Here is a 21,221-nt window from a genome sequence, read left to right as displayed (position 1 = left end):
TTTACAAGGTACAAGTGCTCCAAAAACTCAGTTTAAGTTTTGGTGTGTTCACATTGATTTTTTGGAGCAGAACCTTTCAAAATCCTTCTCAAATACTCAAAACTTGGTTCTACTGATGTAATCATATGTAAATACCCCTTTACATTTTTTTTTTGCGCCCCTTTGGTTTGACTTCAGGATAACAATGTGGCCAATGAACCAAAAAATGTTGAGCACCCCTGTTGTAAAGTCTCATATGTTTAAGATTGTTTTTACCATTTCCACTATTTACCACTATGGCTGCCGATAAATACTATTTTTTTTCTGACAATTTCTCTTTAACACTATTTGCATCTTACTGACAAGTTGTTTTACTTCATTGCTTTAGATGTTTACTCTGCAAGCTTAATAACGTTATTCCAAATAGTAAACTTGAGGAAATCAAAAGGAATATTACACTCATTCCTAAAGCTACAGTGGAAAAGGTAGAGGTAAGGAACGCTTAATACTTTTTGATTACAAGAATATTTAACAGCTGGAATATTGTTAGAATCTTGTACTATTCCATTGGCTGTAGCTTAAGTCTATGCCCAATTTAACTATCTAGAAACAAAAAATAGTTCAAATTATAGGACTTTAATGTCCTATGCGGCGAATTTCTCAAAACTCAAACTATGAACCGAAACGGCGCCAAATAGGCCATTAAAGTCGTATAATTATAATTTTCACTATTACTATTCAGGTTAACAGTGGCGTAACTAGAGTGTGATGGACCCTGGTGCAACATTTGAGCCTGGTCCCACCCCCCCATATGTTTGTCAGATGCATGGGCCATTGTAGCATTCTAAATCCTATAAGTTTCTCCCCCTCCCCATTCATTGTGTAGTAATGTCCCCCATCCTGTACTAATGTTCTTCATCCTGGGCCACTTCCTGGTAAATATGTGCCCCATCTTGGTATATGTCCACATCATGAACCTATCCTGGTATATGTCCACATCATGGCCTCTTCCTGGTGTATGACCCCATCAAGGATATATCCTAGTATATATGGTCCCATCCTGGTATATATGTTCACTATCATGGCCGCATTCTGGTATATACATATCCCTATCATCACCCCATCATGGTATATGTCCCCATCATGGCCCCATCCTGGTATATGACCCCATACCCTCATCATACCTATATCCTGGTATATATGGCTCTGTCCTGATATATGTCCCCATCATGGCCCATCCTGGTATACATGGCCACATCCTTGTATATATGTCCCCATCATGGCCCTATCCTGGTATATATGTCCCTATCATGGCACCATCCTGGTATATATTGTTAGGGCCAGATGGACGGGCAGACCCGGGAGGTGGATCCACTGGGCCGAACTCCCCGATGAGGGAAAGGAGTCCGGTAGCCGGAGCACTTTAGGTAGCAGAACAGTCCGTGCACTGGAAGACAATGGAGAAGTCCCTGGGACCACGAGGTCACTGATGGTGGTCCGGGTGACGGAGCTCAGGTTCGGAAGCCGTGATGATGTCAGGCGGGGTCCGGAACCGTTGGAGCGAGATGACGGGTCACCGCAGGGAACCGAGATGGTGCGGACTGTCAGGATGGCAGATGGGCAGCGTTCGGGGTTCGAGACACAGCAGGACCAGATGGCGATGCAGGATCGGCTCTAGAAGACAGAGAGGTAAGTATCTCACAGAACACAAGGAGACCTGACTCCTAGCTTGGGAAAACACGAAGAACAGGCCCCGCTCCCTTGGGCATTAACCCCCTATATACCCTGTACCTGTGTGCATCATTTCCTGTTCGTGGACACTGGCCCTTTAAGAAAGGGTCAGTGACCGCGCGCGCGCCCTAATGCGCATGCGCGCGGCCCGGGTGCCAGAAGCCAACACAGGAAGCTGAGAGGAGGACGCAGCAGAGCCGGCCATGGACTGGGAAGCCGACGGGCGCCGGGAGCGGGGACCAGGGGGCCTGGGAAGCCCTGGGACTGGAGGCTGGAGAGCGGGGAGCGTGGCAGGTGAGCCGGGGAGCGGAGCAGAGGACCCGGGGAGCGTGACAGTACCCCCCCACGCCCCCCTCCCCGCAACCGGGACAGGAAGGCACGGATCAGAGGAGTGCCCACGTTCTCCCTGGGCTCCCAGGACCTATCCTCAGGACCATACCCTTCCCAGTCCACCAGGAAGAACTGTCGACCTCGTACGGTCTTCATGGCCACGATATCCCTTACCGCATAGATGTCGTCCTCAGCAATAGGGGGAGGAGCCGGACTGGCGGCAGCGGAGAAGGGACCAAGGACAACCGGCTTGAGCAGAGAGACGTGGAAGGAGTTGGGTATCCTCATCGTGGCCGGGAGCTGCAGTTTGTAGGAGACCTCATTGATCTTGCCGAGGACTTTAAATGGTCCAATGTAGCGAGGTCCCAGCTTGTAGGATGGTATCTTCAGTCGGATGTACTTGGAAGCAAGCCAGACGAGATCTCCCGGAGAGAAACACGGAGGATCCAGACGTCTCTTGTCCGCGTGTCTCTTCATCCGCAGGGATGCACGTGCAAGGGACGCCTTAACTGAGTCCCAAATGGTAGCAAAGTCACGGAGCACTGCATCAGCAGCAGGGATGTCCGAGGAAGAGGATACCGGCAATGGGACAGACGGCTGAAGTCCGTAGACGACATGGAAGGGAGAACTGGAGGAGGACTCACTGACGTGGTGATTATGGGAGAATTCAGCCCAAGGAAGAAGCGTGGACCAATCGTCATGATGGGCGTTGACGTAGTGACGTAAGAAAGAGGTCAATATCTGATTGACCCGTTCCACTTGGCCGTTCGACTGAGGATGGTAGGCCGAAGAAAAGTCCAAAGTCACTCCCAGATGTTTACAGAGAGCCCTCCAGAAGCGGGAGGTGAACTGAGTTCCTCTATCGGACACGATGTGTGATGGAAAGCCATGCAAGCGGAAGATGTGATGTATATAAGCGTCCGCGAGTTCCTGGGCAGAGGGCAGTCCAGCCATAGGAACGAAATGGGCCATTTTAGAGAACCGATCCACCACGACCCATATGACTGTGTGTCCGGAGGACAATGGCAAGTCCGTAATAAAGTCCATCGCTATGTGTTGCCAGGGAACTGAGGGTATGGGCAGAGGCAGAAGACGGCCATATGGCAGGTGTTTGGGAGTCTTGTTCCTGGCACAGGAGGAGCAGGCAGAGACAAAAGAGGCGACGTCCGTGTGAAGGGATGGCCACCAGTAATGACGCACAATCGCAGTCCATGTTTTCTTCTGACCTGCATGACCGGCTGTTTTCGAGGCATGGCCCCAGTGTAACACTTTTTGCCTGTCAGTCTCAGAGACATAGGTCTTCCCAGGCGGTATCTGGGCCAGGGTGACAGGAGCCACTGGAATGATCTTACTAGGGCAGATGATGGGTTGGGATGTCTCTTCCTCCTGCTCCATGGGCATGAAAGACCTAGACAAGGCATCAGCGCGTACATTCTTGTTCGCGGGTCGGAAATGAAGCTGGAAGTCGAACCGGGCAAAGAACAAGGACCACCTGGCTTGCCGTGGGTTCAGTCGCTGAGCAGTCCGCAGGTATTCCAGGTTTTTGTGGTCCGTGTAAATAATGACGGGGTACACTGCTCCTTCCAGAAGATAGCGCCATTCTTCCAGAGCCAGTTTGACCGCCAATAGCTCTCGGTCACCGATGGTGTAATTGCGTTCAGGCGCGGAGAAGCTCTTGGAGAAGAAACCGCAAGTCACCATCTTCCCGGAGGAGGACTTCTGCATGAGTACTGCTCCGGCTCCCGAGGAGGAGGCATCCACCTCCAAGGTGAACTGGCGGTTTAACTCTGGACGGTGGAGTACAGGAGAGGAGGCAAAGGCTCGCTTTAGAGAGCCAAACGTGGCGTCGGCCGCAGGTGACCAGTCCTTTGGATTAGCCCCCTTCTTGGTCAAGGCGGAGAGAGGAGCAGTCAGAGCCGAGAAGTGAGGAATGAACTGGCGGTAATAGTTGGCGAATTCCAGAAAGCGCTGGATTGCCTTCAGTCCAGAAAGGGGAGGCCAGTTGAGAACGGAAGAGACCTTCTTTGGATCCATCTGCAGTCCGGTGTCGGTGATGAGGTACCCCAGGAAGGGGAGAGAAGACTGTTCGAAGACACACTTCTCGTACTTGGCGTACAGACGATTCTCTCTCAGTCTTTGTAGGACCAGTTGCACGTTCTCTCGGTGGGTCTGGAGGTCCGGAGAGAAGACAAGGATGTCATCCAGATATACCACCACACAAACGTAGAGAAGGTCCCGGAACACATCGTTCACTAATTCTTGGAAGACTGCTGGTGCGTTACACAGGCCGAAGGGCATCACGCAGTATTCATAATGCCCATCGCGAGTGTTGAACGCGGTCTTCCATTCATCCCCTGAGCGGATACGGACCAGGTTGTAGGCACCCCGAAGATCCAACTTGGTGAACACACGAGCTCCTCTGAGTCGATCAAACAATTCGGGGATGAGCGGCAGGGGGTACTTGTTCTTTACGGTGATTAGGTTAAATCCCCGGTAGTCTATACATGGGCGTAGGTCGCCCTCTTTCTTCTTTACGAAGAAGAAGCCTGCTCCAGCAGGAGAGGAGGATCTCCGAATGAATCCCTTAGCCAGGCTCTCTGTGATGTACGTAGACATGGCTCTTGTTTCGGCTGGAGACAGTGGATATATCCGTCCTCGAGGTGGTGTAGTTCCCGGGAGCAGGTCAATGGCACAATCGTAAGGACGATGTGGCGGAAGTACTTCGGACTCCTTCTTATCAAAGACGTCCACGAAGGACCAATAGGCTGAAGGCAGTCCCGGTAGGGACTCGGGAACCGGAGGTCGCCGGATAGGTTGTATGGTCTTCAGACACTTCTCATGGCAAGAAGACCCCCATCGAGTGATATCGCCAGTGCCCCAGCTGACTGAAGGCTCGTGTGTCCGCAACCAGGGAAGGCCCAGCAGGATTTGATGTGACATATGTGGGAGGACGTAGAGAGCGATGTTCTCGGTGTGCAGAGCACCGATACGCAGTTCAAGCGGCTTGGTGATCCAGGAGATGGTGTCAGAGAGGGGTCTCCCATCCACAGAGGCAATCACAAGAGGTTTGGCGAGTGGAGTAACAGGCACCTGGTACTTGTCCACCGTGGCCTGCTGGATGAAATTGCCTGCTGCCCCAGAATCGAGGTACGCCTCAGCCGTAAACCGCGTCTCTCCCGTTGTCACTTGCACAGTCCATGTAACCGGGTCTGAGAGAGTCCCAGCACCTAGGGTGGCCTCTCCTACCAACCCTAGGCTTTGGAGTTTCCCGGCCTCTCAGGACAGGCGCGTAGCAGGTGTGTGCTTTCTCCGCAGTAGAAGCAGAGACCCTTGGCGAGCCGCTCTGCTCGACGTTGTTCCGACTGTCGCACACGGTCGATCTGCATGGGCTCATGGACGGAGACGCCTGAGGCCGTTGACTGGAGTACGGCGGGCTTCTGTGGAGGAGAGGAATGCCGTACCGGACGTCTCTCACGGGACACCTCTTTGGACCGCTCCTGGAAGCGTATGTCCACTCGAGTCGCTAGGGTAATCAGGGCGTCCAGGGTGGACGGTACGTCACGTCCAGCCAGCTCATCCTTGATTCGACCCGAGAGTCCTTCCCAGAAGGCGGCGGTTAGGGCCTCGTTATTCCACCCGAGTTCTGAAGCCAAGGTGCGGAAACGGATGTCGTATTGACGCACCGTCAGAGTTCCCTGACGTAACCGGAGAAGAGATGAAGCAGACGCGGAGGCGCGTCCGGGTTCGTCAAAGGTGCTGCGAAAGGCCTGTAGGAAGTCCTGGAGGTTCTTGGTCATAGGGTCCTCCTTCTCCCACAAGGGGTTCATCCACGCCAGTGCCTCGCCCTCTAGGTGAGACATGATGAAGGCGACCTTGGCTTGGTCGGAGGCAAACGAATGTGGCAGCTGCGTGAAATGGAGGGAGCATTGGTTTATAAACCCCCTGCAGGTCTTGGGATCTCCGGCGTACCGGGGTGGTGAGGCCAAACGCAGTCTGGAAGCATCCGAGGAGGCTGCCACGGGAGCGGGGGCCGTGGATTGACTAGTGGAGGCCCGGGACGCTGAAGATGTGACCGAGGCTTGTAGCGTGTTCAGGCGGGCGTCCACGGAAGTCATAAAGTTCAGCATGCGGGTCTGGACTTCACGCTGGCGTTGGAGTTCCTCTTGCAAGGCCGCTAGTGCTTCGGCGGGATCCATGGCCTGTTCTTACTGTTAGGGCCAGATGGACGGGCAGACCCGGGAGGTGGATCCACTGGGCCGAACTCCCTGATGAGGGAAAGGAGTCCGGTAGCCGGAGCACTTTAGGTAGCAGAACAGTCCGTGCACTGGAAGACAATGGAGAAGTCCCTGGGACCACGAGGTCACTGATGGTGGTCCCGGTGACGGAGCTCAGGTTCGGAAGCCGTGATGATGTCAGGCGGGGTCCGGAACCGTTGGAGCGAGATGACGGGTCACCGCAGGGAACCGAGATGGTGCGGACTGTCAGGATGGCAGATGGGCAGCGTTCGGGGTTCGAGACATAGCAGGACCAGATGGCGATGCAGGATCGGCTCTAGAAGACAGAGAGGTAAGTATCTCACAGAACACAAGGAGACCTGACTCCTAGCTTGGGAAAACACGAAGAACAGGCCCCGCTCCCTTGGGCATTAACCCCCTATATACCCTGTACCTGTGTGCATCATTTCCTGTTCGTGGACACTGGCCCTTTAAGAAAGGGTCAGTGACCGCGCACGCGCCCTAATGCGCATGCGCGCGGCCCGGGTGCCAGAAGCCAACACAGGAAGCTGAGAGGAGGACGCAGCAGAGCCGGCCATGGACTGGGAAGCCGACGGGCGCCGGGAGCGGGGACCAGGGGGCCTGGGAAGCGCTGGGACTGGAGGCTGGAGAGCGGGGAGCGTGGCAGGTGAGCCGGGGAGCGGAGCAGAGGACCCGGGGAGCGTGACATATATCCCTCCATCATGGACCCATTCTGGTATATATGTTCCCATAATGGCCCCATCTTGGTATATGCTCCCCTCATGTCCCCATCCTGGTTTATATGACCCCATCATGTCCCCATCCTGATATATAGCACCCATCCTGGTATATAGCCCCCCCATCCTGGTATATATTCCTCTCATCCTGTTATATAGCACCCTCATCGTGGTATATAGCCCCCTCAGACTGGTATATAGCCCTCCATACTGGTATATAGCCACCCATCCTGGTATATTACCCCCTACTGCGCCGCACATGGTAAAAAAAAAAATAATACTAAACGATTGTTCTTGCCTACCCTGAGCTGCCCCATGAGCTCATGAACTTCATTGGTGGCTGAGCACATCGCAGTGCAGGGACCCGATGGGTCTCTGTGCTGCGATGTATTTCAGCTGGATACGTGCCCTTGGAAACAAATCCATCTGAATCAGGGCTAGAGAAGGTGGGCCCCCTGCACCCCTGGGCCCAGTCGCAGCCATTACACCCCTGCAGATTAGGCTTATGCCTTGGAAGCTTTGCACCTCCATGTCACATTTTTTATATATACTGTGTGCGTGTTTGTGTGTGTGTGTATATTATATTTTTATATACAGTGCCTTGCGAAAGTAATCGGCCCCCTTGAATTTTTCAACCTTTTCACACATTTCAAACATAAGGATAAAAATTTTAATGTTATGGTGAAGAATCATCAACGAGTGGGACACAATTGTGAAGTTGAACAAAATGTATTGCTTATTTTAAACTTTTGTAAAAAATAATAAACTGAAAATTAGGGCGTGCAATATTATTCGGCCCCTTTACTTTCAGTGCAGCAAACTCACTCCAGAAGTTCATCGAGGATCTCTGAATGATCCAATGTTGTCCTAAATGACTGGTGATGCTAAATATAATCCACCTGTGTGTAATTTAGTCTTCGTATAACTGTATCTGCTCTGTGATAGTCTCAGTGTTCTGTTTAAAGCACAGAGAGCATCATGAAGACCAAGGAACACAACAGGCAGGTCCGTGATACTGTTGTGGAGAAGATTAAAGCCGGATTTGGTTACAACAAGATTTCCACAGCTTTAAACATCCCAAGAAGCACTGTGCAAGTGATCATATTGAAATGGAAGGAGTATCATACCACTGCAAATCTACCAAGACCCGGCCGTCTCTCAAAAATGTCATCTCAAACAAGGAGAAGACTGATCAGAGATGCAGCAAAGAGGCCCATGATCACTCTGGATGAACTGCAGAGATCTACAGCTGAGGTGGGAGAGTCTGTCCATAGTACAACAATCAGTCGTACACTGCACAAATCTGGCCTTTATGGAAGAGTGGCAAGGAGAATGCCATTTCTCAAAGATATCCATAAAAAGTGTCGTTTAAAGTTTGCCACAAGCCACCTGGGAGACACACCAAACATGTGTAAGAAGATGCTGTGGTCAGATGAAACCAAAATTGAATTTTTTGGGCATAATGCCAAACGATATGTTTGGCGTAAAAACAACACAGCTCATCACTCTGAACACGCCATCCCCACTATCAAACATGGTGGTGGCAGCATCATGGTTTGGGCCTGCTTTTCTTCAGCAGGGACAGGGAAGATGGTTAAAATTGATGGGAAGATGGATGGAGCCAAATACAGGACCATCCTTGAAGAAAACCTGTTGGAGTCTGCAAAAGACTTGAGACTGGGATGGAGATTTGTCTTCCAACAAGACAATGATCCCAAACATAAAGCAAAATCTACAATGGAATGGTTCACAAATAAACATATCCAGGTGTTAGAATGGCCAAGTCAAAGTCCAGACCTGAATCCAATCGAGAATCTGTGGAAAGAGCTGAAAACTGCTGTTCACAAACGCTCTCCATCCAACCTCACCTCTCCAGCTATTTGCAAAGGAAGAATGGGCAAGAATTTCAGTCTCTCGATGTGCAACACTGATACAGACATACCCCAAGCAACTTGCAGCTGTAATCGCAGCAAAAGGTGGCGCTATAAAGTATTAATTTAAAGGAGCTGAATAATATTGCACGCCCCAATTTTCACTTTATTATTTTTTAGAAAAGTTTAAAATAAGCAATAAATTTCGTTCAACTTCACAATTGTGTCCCACTTGTTGTTGATTCTTCACCATAAAATTAAAATGTTTATCTTTATGTTTGGAGCCTGAAATGTGGGAAAAGGTTGAAAAATTCAAGGGGGCTGAATACTTTCACAAGGTACTGTATATATACATACATATATATAAAACTGGTGCTGTTTTTTTTCCTTATTCTACCTGCAAAACATATGATTTTTTTTTATACTCCAGAGTTTATTGGATGTTTTTAACGAATTGGAAAAAAAAGATTTAATCAATGAAGATAATGTTGACTACCTGGAGGAAATGTCTCTTTATTTGAAAGAGGAAGAGTTTAGCAAACTCATTTCAGAATATCAAAAGAGAAATGCAGGTAATCAATACTTTATGAGCACAATTCATTTCTTCAACATACAACACATTATAGTGGACAACAAAATGATTTCCATGGAACCGAGTCTGGGGTGCTCCTTTACTTAGCTGAACATTCTCTTTAGGAGGCAGAGGTTGGACGCAGGGTCAGGACGATTGGCAGGCAGCACACTCCTATGGTGCTACCTCTTGCCTCTCCAAGGGGGGCACGCTTTGGGGAAAAACAAAACTCACATTGCTGAATGCCTGCTGCCATCCACCACTTTTCTCCAGGCACAGGCATTCAGCACACTGACGGCCGGAGCACAGGCACTCAGGTGAGCAGTGTCAGTGAGTTACTGACACTGCTCACCACTGGTCGTCGCTCCCTCCCTGCACTAAATTGTGTTCGCGTTTATAGGAACCATCACCAAAGGAACCATCAGTCAAGCAGGAGGAGGTGGCACTGGGTGGAGAATAGAGATGGAGTGACTGCGGCTTCAGATAAGCCTCATTTGTATATAAGTTCAAACCAATCAATTTAAATGCTGCAATTATAGCAACCTGCAGAATAAAGTTAGCATATTCCATTTCATGGAATAAAATCAAAGCTACAAAAGTAGTGGCATTTTTCTATCTTTACTACAAAGGCTCCACTTAAAGGGAACCTGTCACCAGTTTTTTCCCTATTAAACCAAAAGTATCACCTTCTGCAGCTCCTGTGCTGCATTCTATGAAGGTGCACCTTGTTGCTGGCCCCCCTTGCAGATCCCAAAAAGAACTTTATCAAATCTCACCGTTTCCTATGCAAATGACTTGTGCTGGCCAGATGGGCTCCTGTCCCTCCTACTGCCACTGTTCGTCATCCTTCTGTCATGATTTACATGGATGACGATGCACCTGTCATCGTCCATGCTGCTGGTGAAGTCTCGCGCAGGCGCAGTTCGCTGTGCCCCTATCTCGGGCCTGAGCAGAAAGTTTCCCTTGCCAGTGATGTGCGCGAGATTATGCGCGGCGCTGTGCATGACCTCACCAGCGTCATCCTCGTACCCACCCACAATCTCGCACCTGCACAAATACATCACCGGCGCAGCGAGGGAAACTTTCTGCTCAGGCCCGCAATAGAGGCACAGCGAACTGTGCCTGCGCGAGACTTCAACAGTAGCGTGGACGATGACGGGGGCGTCGTCATCCATGTAAATCATGACAGGAGGACAGCGAATAGCGGCAGGAGGGGATACAGGAGCCGAAATAGAACCCCCCCATCTGGCCAACACAAGTCATTTGCATAGGAAACTGTGAGATTTTATAAAGTTCTTTTTGGGGTCTGCAAGGGGGGCCAGCAACAAGATGCACCTTCATAGAATGCAGCCCAGGAGCTGCAGAAGGTGATACTTTTGGTTTAATAGTAAAAAAAACTGGTGACAAGTTCCCTTTAAGGGTCTATTTACACAAACCAACTAGACTCCTCTAGTTTCTAGAGGAACGATTGGAATGATAGGACCGCCGATTGATAGACCTTTACTGATCGTTTAATAGTCTGTTTACACAGGTAAACTAAAGAAAGCAGTGCACACTGATCTACCGTATATTAGATCTCTCAGTGCACATAGACTGTTGTTATTGGCAGCAGTATTATCATCAAGAATGGTGCTCTTTTGCGCTGATCGATCATTTTGCTTATTTATGAGGTGATCTGTTTGCACAAGATTATAGTAAAATACGGTAAGTGTGAGTAACAAAGCTCATTCATATATTAAGAAAAGAGGAGGGCACCAACCCCTGGGATCACCCCTGGCACTAGAAGCATGTGATCAGAATAAGGGCTGCTTCTCACTTGCGAGTTTCTCGCAGTAGAGCAATGCGAGAAAAACTCGCATTGGAATCGGACACATGTTAGTCAATGATTCAGCTCGCATTTGCAATTTTTTTCTCAGTCCAAATTGGACTGAGAAAAAAATCGCAGCATGCTGCTTTTTTGCGAGTTTCTACTGCGAGTCTCTCCAATGCAAGTCTATGGGAGCGTGTAAATAATTGGATGTCACAGGACAGCACTCACACCATCCCAGTGACATCCGATTTTCTAAATACATTTCTCGCATGTTTCCTAAAACACTGGAAACGAGTGATATCTCACAATGTCTGTCAATCACTATTCTCTGTCAGTCGGTCTCTCCCTCTCGGTCTCTATTCTCTCTCTGTCGGTCCGTCACTATCTCTGTCCCTCTCTCACAGTCTGTCGGTCATTTTCCCCTCCTCTCTCATACTCACCGTTCCCCGATCCCCGGCGCGGCGCTGCCCGGCATTCACACTTTACTATTTTGAAAAAGCCGGCCGCTCATTAAACAATCTCGTAATTCAGGATGGTCCAGCGTCGCTTCCAGCTCTGCTGCATGAAGGTGACAGGAGCTGCAGCAGACACCGCCGCTCCTGACAGCTCCACGCAGCAACTGAGATTAGTAGCGCGATCAGCTGAGCTGTCACTGAGGTTACTCGCGGCCACCGCTGGATCCAGTGGCGGCCACCGGGTAACCTTAGTGACAGCTCAGCTGATCGCGATACTCACCTCAGTTGCTGCGTGGAGCTGACAGGAGCGGCGGTGTCTGCTGCAGCTCCAGTCACCTTCATGCAGCAGAGCTGGAAGCGACGCTGGAGGTCCGTGGATTACGCCGGACATGGAGGGCTTTTTGGGGCTTATTAAATTGGTGAACCAGGGAATTTGTTAATGTTTTTTATTTCTAATAAATTATTTTATCAGGTGTGTGTGTGTTTATTTACTGTAAAGTACAGATTAATCATGGAAGGTATCTCGTGGAGACGCCTGACATGATTATTCTAGGATTTAGTGGCAGCTATGGGCTGCCATTAACTCCTTATTACCCCGATTTGCCAACGCACCAGGGTAAATTGGGAAGAGCCGGGTACAGTCCCAGAACTGTCGCATCTAATGTATGCGGCAATTCTGGGCGGCTGCTGACTGATATTGTTAGGCTGGGGGCTCCCCATAACGTGGAGCTCCCCATCCTGAGAATACCAGCCTTCAGCTGTATGGCTTTATCTGGCTGGTATTAAAATTGGGGGCACCGCACGCCGTTTTTTTTAATTATTTAATTATTTATTTCACTGCACAGTATAGACACGCCCACGGCTGCTGTGATTGGGTGCAGTGAGACACCTGTCACTCAGCGTGGGGGCGTGTCTCACTGCAACCAATCATAGGCGCCGGTGGGCGGGGAAAGCAGGGAATACGAGATTGTTTAATGAGCGGCCGGCTTTTTCAAAATAGTAAAAGCCGCCGGAGCAATGTGAATGCCGTGCAGCGCCGCGCCGGAGATCGGGGATCGGTGAGTATATGAGAGAGGGCTGCTCAATTCAGGGCTGCTAATCAGGACGCGGCACAGACAGAGCCGCAGCATGACAATGAAGTCGGGTGAAGTTAACCCGAGTTCATTCTGATCGTGCGGCTCTGTCTGTGTCTGCTGTCATCTGCCATTCAGCTCTGCTACATGGATGTCTATGTCTGCTGTCAGCGGCCATGTAGCAGAACTGAATGGCAGATGACATAGTAAAAAATACGCATTACACACGCATTACACACGCATTACACACGCTGGTAAAATCATTAATTTATTCAGAAAAAGCATCGCACTTGCGTTGCACTCGGACCTAACGTGAACTAAAATCAGCCGAGTTTTTTTCAGCCCAGTCGGACCGATTTTACTCGCATAGATGTGTTTCCAGCCTAAGGAGAAAAGAAGTGCCATAAATGAGGGATCACCAAACAAATAAATCAATAATTGTAAATAAGTTTATTACATATCAAAAACATTTTTATGTCACACAGCACCTATGGTGTGAAACAACCATAGCCAAACCATTAAAAACGGTTAACGGTGATCCCCTGGACCTCTGATTCAGCCATGTGTTTTGTACCATCATTTTCTAGCCCCAGTTACTATGGTGTGCACGTTTTGTGAGTACAGCCTGGGATATCGGCGTCTGGGGTGAGAGATTTCCCATGGTCCTCAAATTTATCTAGGGCATGCTATCAGTATGCTCTAAATCCAGGATTATTGTGCACACTTGCATCAGCACAGCCTGGGGTGTTGTCTCCTGGAGACGTTGGGGTCTCTTTATTTTTTACTAGGCTGTTTCATCTTATAACATCATGGTTTATCATGACCTTATGTCTAGCTGTGACTAGAGCCTAAACACACCGTAACTATTTGGAAAAATCTAAACGCATTTATTGTAATGTATTTTTTGCTAATTCATTGTGTGTTTTGTATTTCCTTAAAACATTTATTGTGTATTGGTTTTATATACTAGCCAGCTTATTCAATTCTGGTCCATTTTATATTGGGGATCACCTGGTTTTCTTGTGTGCTTTTCCAATTTTTAAATGTTTTTAATGGTTTGGCTATGGTTGTTTCATACCATAGGTGCTGTGTGACACCAAAATGTTTTTGATATGTAATAAGCTTATTTATAATTATTGATTTATTTGTTTGTTTGGTGATCCCTCATTTATGGCACTTCTTTTCTCCTTAAGGTGGCTTTACACACTGCAACATCGCAAACGACATCGCTGTAACGTCACCAGTTTTGTGACGTTACAGCGACCTCCCCAGCGGCATTGCAGTGTGTGAAACCTATCAGCGACCTGGCCCCTGCTGTGAAGTTGTGATCGCTACAAATCGTTCAGGACCATTCCTAGGTCCTTTGTTTCCCGCTGTGCAGCATGCATCACTAGAAAGTTTCAGTGTGTAAAGGGGACTTTACAGCGACTTCCCTTTCAAATAGCAGCTTTGACACGTCCCCAACAACCAGCTAGGTCGCTCTGCAGGTCCGGATCGCTGTTGCGTCGTTGGCCAGGTTTGCCTGTTTGACAGCTCACCAGAGACTTTGTAGCGATCCCGGCTAGGTTGAGATCGCAGGTTGGATCGCTAGAAAGTCTCAGTGTGTAAACCCAGCTTTATTCTGATAAAAAAAGCTCATTCACAATTATCTTGCAGTGTAAATGCAGCTTTAAAAGGAATCTGTCAGCAGGTTTTTTGTCACGCTTGCCGCCATGTGATGGTACTGCGGCGAGTAGAAGTGGACCCACTGGACCACAGGGGGACCCCGGACCCACCCTTTTCGTGGGAGAGGCTTGCCTAAGCGCCCACTGCAAAGTGGACGCCAGGTGCTACTCCCAGCGCAGTGATCGGGACTGTGGCAGCTAACCCCCAGGGCAGGGCCCGTCACTGGAGTAAAAAACCAAAAGAGAAAAACTCCTAAAAAAATATTTTTTATTCTAATCAATATTAAAATCATAGATATAAAAAACCACTGCTCATCCAGATTTACTACAGTGATATATTACAGTGGGTGTGATAGGGTGATAGACTCGAATGGTGGGGACAGTGTTAATAGTTTCCTGTTCTCAGGGTAGGGGCAACATTAGTAGTTGCACTAACTGACTTAGATAAATCAATACGTGGTTTGGGGGATGGACTATCTATCCCTCCCTTTCTCCTACCTACCAACGGAGGTGTACCATGAGTTTTTGGGTACCCCCCGCTCCACGTCGTCTCTCCCTAATATCTCCCTTCGGACTAGTTGCTCAGACCCGGGAGACCCACCACCAAGGAAAATATGTGCAAATAGTCACAATACATAAAAGTAGTTAGATATATACAGCTTATACTAGCTGAAAAATAGTTAGATATATACAGCTTTTTCTGGATATTAGATAGATCTCAGATCAAAAAGTTAGTTCATATATATATATGGGTATAGAGTCCCAGCAGGGAATAACTCATCTGCCGAAACCATCAAGTATTCTATCCCAAAATTGGTTCATATATACATAGAGTCCCAGCAGGGAATGACTTATCTGCCGAGACCATCCAGTATTATGTCTAAGTGAATGGCGATCACAGATACAGTGTGGCATCAATCGCCCTTTGTGGGGTACTCGGTCTATAAGGAGACGCCGCCTCTAGTGTCCTGCAGGTCCCATGGTATCAGCCAACAAATCATGATGTTATGGGACCTGCAGAATATTGAGAGCAGTGTCTCACCACGGACGGAATACCCCTATTAAGGGCGATTGATGCCACACTGTCTATGTGATCGTCATTCATTTAGATATAAGTTGATGTTATGGGACCTGCAGAATATTGAGAGCAGTGTCTCACCACGGACTGAATGTCCCTACTATGGGCGGTTGATGCCACACTGTCGTTGCGTCAGCCTTTAAGATATAAGAGATCTAATCCGGATCAAGTCCCCTGATGAACCCCTGAAAAAACACAGGGGGAAAACGCGTCGGGATAGAATACTGGATGGTCTCGGCAGATAAGTCATTCCCTGCTGGGACTCTATGTATATATGAACCAATTTTGGGATAGAATACTTGATGGTTTCGGCAGATGAGTTATTCCCTGCTGGGACTCTATACCCATATATATATATGAACTAACTTTTTGATCTGAGATCTATCTAATATCCAGAAAAAGCTGTATATATCTAACTATTTTTCAGCTAGTATAAGCTGTATATATCTAACTACTTTTATGTATTGTGACTATTTGCACATATTTTCCTTGGTGGTGGGTCTCCCGGGTCTGAGCAACTAGTCCGAAGGGAGATATTAGGGAGAGACGACGTGGAGCGGGGGGTACCCAAAAACTCATGGTACACCTCCGTTGGTAGGTAGGAGAAAGGGAGGGATAGATAGTCCATCCCCCAAACCACGTATTGATTTATCTAAGTCAGTTAGTGCAACTACTAATGTTGCCCCTACCCTGAGAACAGGAAACTATTAACACTGTCCCCACCATTCGAGTCTATCACCCTATCACACCCACTGTAATATATCACTGTAGTAAATCTGGATGAGCAGTGGTTTTTTATATCTATGATTTTAATATTGATTAGAATAAAAAATATTTTTTTAGGAGTTTTTCTCTTTTGGTTTTTTGCTACGATTACTCCTATCAGTATATGGTAGTTTTGGTTATAAAGCCGTCACTGGAGTAGACAGGACTGAGTCTCAAGTCTAAACTGGGACCACAAGGAGGAATAAAAATCCTCCAGAAATTAAGCAAAAACTCACAGACTAATGGCAGAAGATGTAAACTTCCCAAGGCCAAAAAGACTAATGAACTGACAGGATGCAGCTAGACCTCCATTAAATGGAGACATCACAGGTGCAAAGGAAGATGGTAAAATTGCACACTTGTGGCTTGCATAAGTCACTGTTCCCACATGCAGGTTCACAGTATCTGGTATGCAGCCTATTAGTTACGCCTCATACCAATAGATGCAAGCGAGCTGCGCCAGTACTATATATGTGCACCATGCAGGGACAGTGAGTATAATATGCAAGGCCTAACATAAAGAGGCCTGGCTGCATCCTGTGCAAAAATGAGGATCCGTGACGTGGATTGTGGGCTTTCCATACTATGACCATATTACCTACCAATACCTCATATATTTATTTATTCTTTTGCACAGAATATTTTATACATGTGTGAACACTGACCTATGCAAGCCACAAGTGTGCAATTTTGCCATCTTCCTTTGCCCCTTGATGTCTCCATTTAATGGAGGTCTTGCTGCATCCTGGCAGTGCATTAGTCTTTTTGGCCTTGGGCAGTTTACATCTTTTGCAATTAGTCTGTGAGTTTTTGGAACCACAAGGGTAGCAGAGGCAGATGGCACAGTCAGGGCAGACTGACAAAGTCTCTAGCGATATTTGGAAAGTATAGGTTTGGCTCAATTGGAGTAAATGGTGCTAAGTAGTCAAAAAAGCAACTAGTAACAAATAGACTACATGTCAGGCTGCTGCTAGGGGGAGCTGGAGTCCTGCAGGGAAATACACTACACGGAGCTGAATAAGCCAGGAGGGGAACTCCCAGTGTGCTGAGCATCAGCCAGAAAGCAGATGTGGGGGATGGTCAGGCAGGCCGGATCATACACAGTACGGTGAGAAGAAAAACCAGAGGAACGAGCAGAGACAGGGTCGAGGTCAGGCCGAGGTCAGTACCAGAGTAAGCAACCGAGTGGGGGGGTAGGAGAAGGGGGAACAACTGGGGCTATTGTGGGAAGGAAGAAGCTGTGACAGAGGAATGGCAGAACGACTAGGGGACGGAACACATGCAGAGATCAAGGAAACAGAAAGGGGACGGATCAGGATCACACTTACAGGGACCAGCACTCACAGGCAAAGCAGCGCTAAGCTTATAACCGGCGCTGGTTCACCGGAGATGACAGTATTTAAAGCATCCAAGCTCCGGAAGTGAGGCACGGGAGAAGGCTCCGCCCCTATCCATGTGGACGGGGAGGCGGAACCGTGACACTATAGCACCTAAAGTAATAAAGAAAATAGTAGTGTTTTTTAGTACTTTAATGGTGAAAAAAAGGTTACAGAAAAAATTCCATGGAGTATTTGTTTTAACGTTTCGACCCAATGTTGGGTCTTTCTCAAGGGATTTTTATCTGTATTAGTGAAAACAAACAGTCAGTGTCAGAATATGCATAGTGTACATAAAGAAACATGAAATCAAAACATCAGTACACAGACTGCTACATGGGAATGATTGCAAATAAGTTAGGACAAGTACTCCCTGGATTTTTTTCTGTTAATTTTTTTCCACCATTAAAGCATTAAAACACGACTCCTATTTTCTTTATTACTTTAGATGCTACAGTCTGTTTCCAAGCCTGGTACCACCGGAGTCGCCAGGGTAGAGGGCACGGCCAGGACGGACTGGCACAGTCTATGGTGTGGCATGGGTCACGAGGATAGCTGAGGCTATAGGCACGGCTGGGGCGGACAGGGACACAGGCACACTCTCTGGTATGACAAGGGCCATCGGGATAGATGAAGCTGGAGGCACAGCCACGGCGGACAGGCACGGATACTGGCACCAACCGGACAGGATGAGATCCAACAGGACAGGACAGACAGAGGAACCTGACAACTAGCTAGCTGGAGTACTGGACACTGACTATGGCATTGATCAGGCAACTCCCCTAGTGGGAGCTTGCTCTAAATACCCAGTGCCTTTAAGCAATAGGCTGGGAGGCACTTCCTGGGAGTGGCGCACTGGCCATTTAAGATTAGAGCAGTGGTGCACGCGCACTCAATGGAGCACTCCCAGAGATGCGGTGACTCACCCACAGTCTCTGGGAGGCAGGGGAGGAGAACCCACATGGATGTAAGTCAAAGACGCATGGCAGCGTGCAAGGACCCGGACGTGGCGGTGAGTCAGAGCGTGTTCCTGCAGGAAAGCAAGGAGTGCAGGGACACAGCATTACATTTTTGCCATGTAAGCTGAAGCCAGCATGCTGCAAGGCTTAACACAGAAAGTTCTGGCATGCCTGTTTTATCACAGTCCAATCTTTTATTTATTTGCTATGTTAATTTTAACAGCAGGACCTTTAATATCACAGAACTAGAAACTCAAGTTCAAGGAGGTCTGGAACGCCCCCTACTGTTATTGACACCTCACTGTCAATTTTTAATCTCTACTGTAAGCCTGGTTTAAGTGTGGCGCCCTGGACAAGCCAGGGGCCACAGAGAACAACACCCACACACCCCACACTCCCGGTCGGGCACACCGGGGTCAGACACAAAACCCTTGTTGCCTTCCTCCAGGGGCTGGTGTCCACGCCGGGGGGTGGGCCGGGCGGTTGGTCCCGCCCACCGGGGAGTTCACAGTCCTGGAGGCGGGAAAAGTAGACAGATTAGTTTTGGAGGTGAAAGGGAGAGGAAGGAAAGTGGTAGTGGAGCAACTAACTGACAGCGTCCGGGTGTGTGGCCCGGGCGGTATAGCAAGGTTGGCAGACGGTGGTGACCGTCTGCAGGAGTGGCCTATCGGAGTCTACCGTAAGGACCGTGGACGGGCGGTGGCCCGGCAGTACCGGACCGGTACGCAAAGAGAAGTCAGCACCATCTGGCAGGGGCTTACGGACCCCGGCAAGGCTAGGAGTCGCCGTGAATTTGCCAAATTCGTTAGCGAAGGGGACCTCCTGGGTTTCCCAGCAGCCAAGACCCGACAGAAGGCAACAGTCCAACCGAGAGAGGGAAACACAGCCACCGCCAAGGCTACCGTTCCCAGGGCCAGAGCCTGCGGGCAAACGGGGCTCCTCCAGCCCATATCCAAGCTGGGGAGCGGGTTACCGGTGGGAACCCATTGGAACCATCTACCGTACATAGGTGCAGGGAAAGGCAGTCACCATCAACCTGCCGGGAGAAACAACACCGCAGCCGTCTGTGGGACCCGTCCATCCAGCCGTGTGTTTTACCGAGAACCGTGTCCTCATCATTGGCTGAGTGAGTACCACCATGCCGTGCGGCACAGCGCTGCCCCCGCGACCCTGCACCTCACCAGGCCCTGTAACCCGCCTGCCATCCATCCCTACCCCATCACCGGGCCCCGGGACAACCAACCCCCCTACCCACGGAGGGGAGAACTAACAACCAAGCTGCTCCCTGTCAACGCTCCCGGGATCCCCGTCTAGAGCAGCGGTGGTGTCACCAATATCACCACAACCGTGGGTGGCGTCATGGACAATATCCAAATCCCCACAATCCAATCAAATCCCCCTTTTCACTCACGGGCGAGGAACGCCGCTCGAGTCCCCGGGATCCGGCCCACCGCTCGAGCCACCACCGAGCAGCGGCAGCCGCAGCAGTAGCAGCGGCCGGACTCGAGCAGTGGGAGAGCGCAGCGTCCCCTCCTCCGCCCGCGACAACTTGGCGTCACAAACAGGATCCTACCGTTCTACCAACTGGTGGAAGTGCGCCTTGTGTGACCGCCGGAGGTGTCCAGCCGAAAAATTTGGAGAAGCCGCCATCTTGGGCACGAAGAATTCCCGCTCGAGCGTCTCCTCGAGTAGTAGAGGCGCGAAGGCCAAAACCCCGCCCCTGTAGAGGAGGAGCCGGAAAGAGACGGAGGGGGACTGATGGCGTCTGGCCGCATGTAGCCCGCGGCTATAAAAGCTGGGACGCCAGGACCCTGCGGCCATCTTGTTCCTGGGAGAGGCCGCCAGCAAGATGTATATGCCGTCCCGTAGCACCGTAGCCCCCGCGCCTGGAACCGCTGCGTGGGTGGAGATCCGGACCGCGCAGCTCCAACAACGGCTGCAGGTCAAGATGCAGCTCCTCTTGGAGGAGTGGGAGGCCGACATGGCAGAGGTTATAGCGACCATACGGAGACGCGAAGAGGAGGGAGCTTTCGAAGGGAGGGTGAGTGACCCACGCCCCGGTACCCCTAGTGGGTCGGTCATCGTGGCTGCGGGACCCGGTCTGAATCCGCTCGCCCTGCTACCTCCCTCGCTACCCGTATCGGCTGCGTGACCCCGCCACTAGGCCCGCTACCCCCGCACCGGTAGCGGTACCCTGCATGTCCGCCCAGGCAGATCGACCTGTAGCCGGAGCCCGTGACCGACCGGAAGTGCTGCCATGGAAAGTCCAGAAGCCCGAGCCGGAGGCATTTACAGAGACTTCCCCCGAGCCGGAGCCGACAGGCCGCTCCGTGCAGAAGGCCCAACGGAAGAAAGCCCCTGTGCCCATCCCCCACACCTCGGCTGAGGTTGCGCCGGGTTGCCGCTGCAAAGCAGCACCCCAGGCCAAGTCACTGCGGGACCTTCCACCCAGATTGCCAGTGGTGGGCAGTGTCCAGAAGGTCTCGCGGGGCCCGACCCGTGCGCCAGAGCTCGCAGCAGCACCGTATTGGGACAGGGAGCCGACACCGCTGGGCCCGGAGATCGCGGAAAGGAAAAGGAAGAAGGC

The 21,221-nt window shown here is 50.0% G+C and overlaps 1 protein-coding gene across 4 annotated transcripts in view; it reads left to right on the top strand.

Moving 5' to 3' along the window:
• LOC142245978 (caspase-8-like) overlaps window positions 1–21,221 on the top strand; it is a 118,540-nt gene that overhangs the window by 64,174 nt on the left and 33,145 nt on the right. For all 4 annotated transcript variants that reach the window (XM_075318983.1, XM_075318982.1, XM_075318984.1 and 1 more), the window contains 2 exons: window positions 368–470; window positions 9,314–9,455. In XM_075318983.1, the coding sequence (XP_075175098.1) occupies window positions 368–470; window positions 9,314–9,455 (245 nt within the window). The remainder of the gene's footprint in view (window positions 1–367; window positions 471–9,313; window positions 9,456–21,221) is intronic.

The sequence above is a fragment of the Anomaloglossus baeobatrachus genome, chromosome 7, assembly GCF_048569485.1.
Source record: "Anomaloglossus baeobatrachus isolate aAnoBae1 chromosome 7, aAnoBae1.hap1, whole genome shotgun sequence".
Classification (NCBI taxonomy): Eukaryota; Metazoa; Chordata; class Amphibia; order Anura; family Aromobatidae; genus Anomaloglossus; species Anomaloglossus baeobatrachus.
This window is presented reverse-complemented; position numbering and strand designations above follow the sequence as displayed.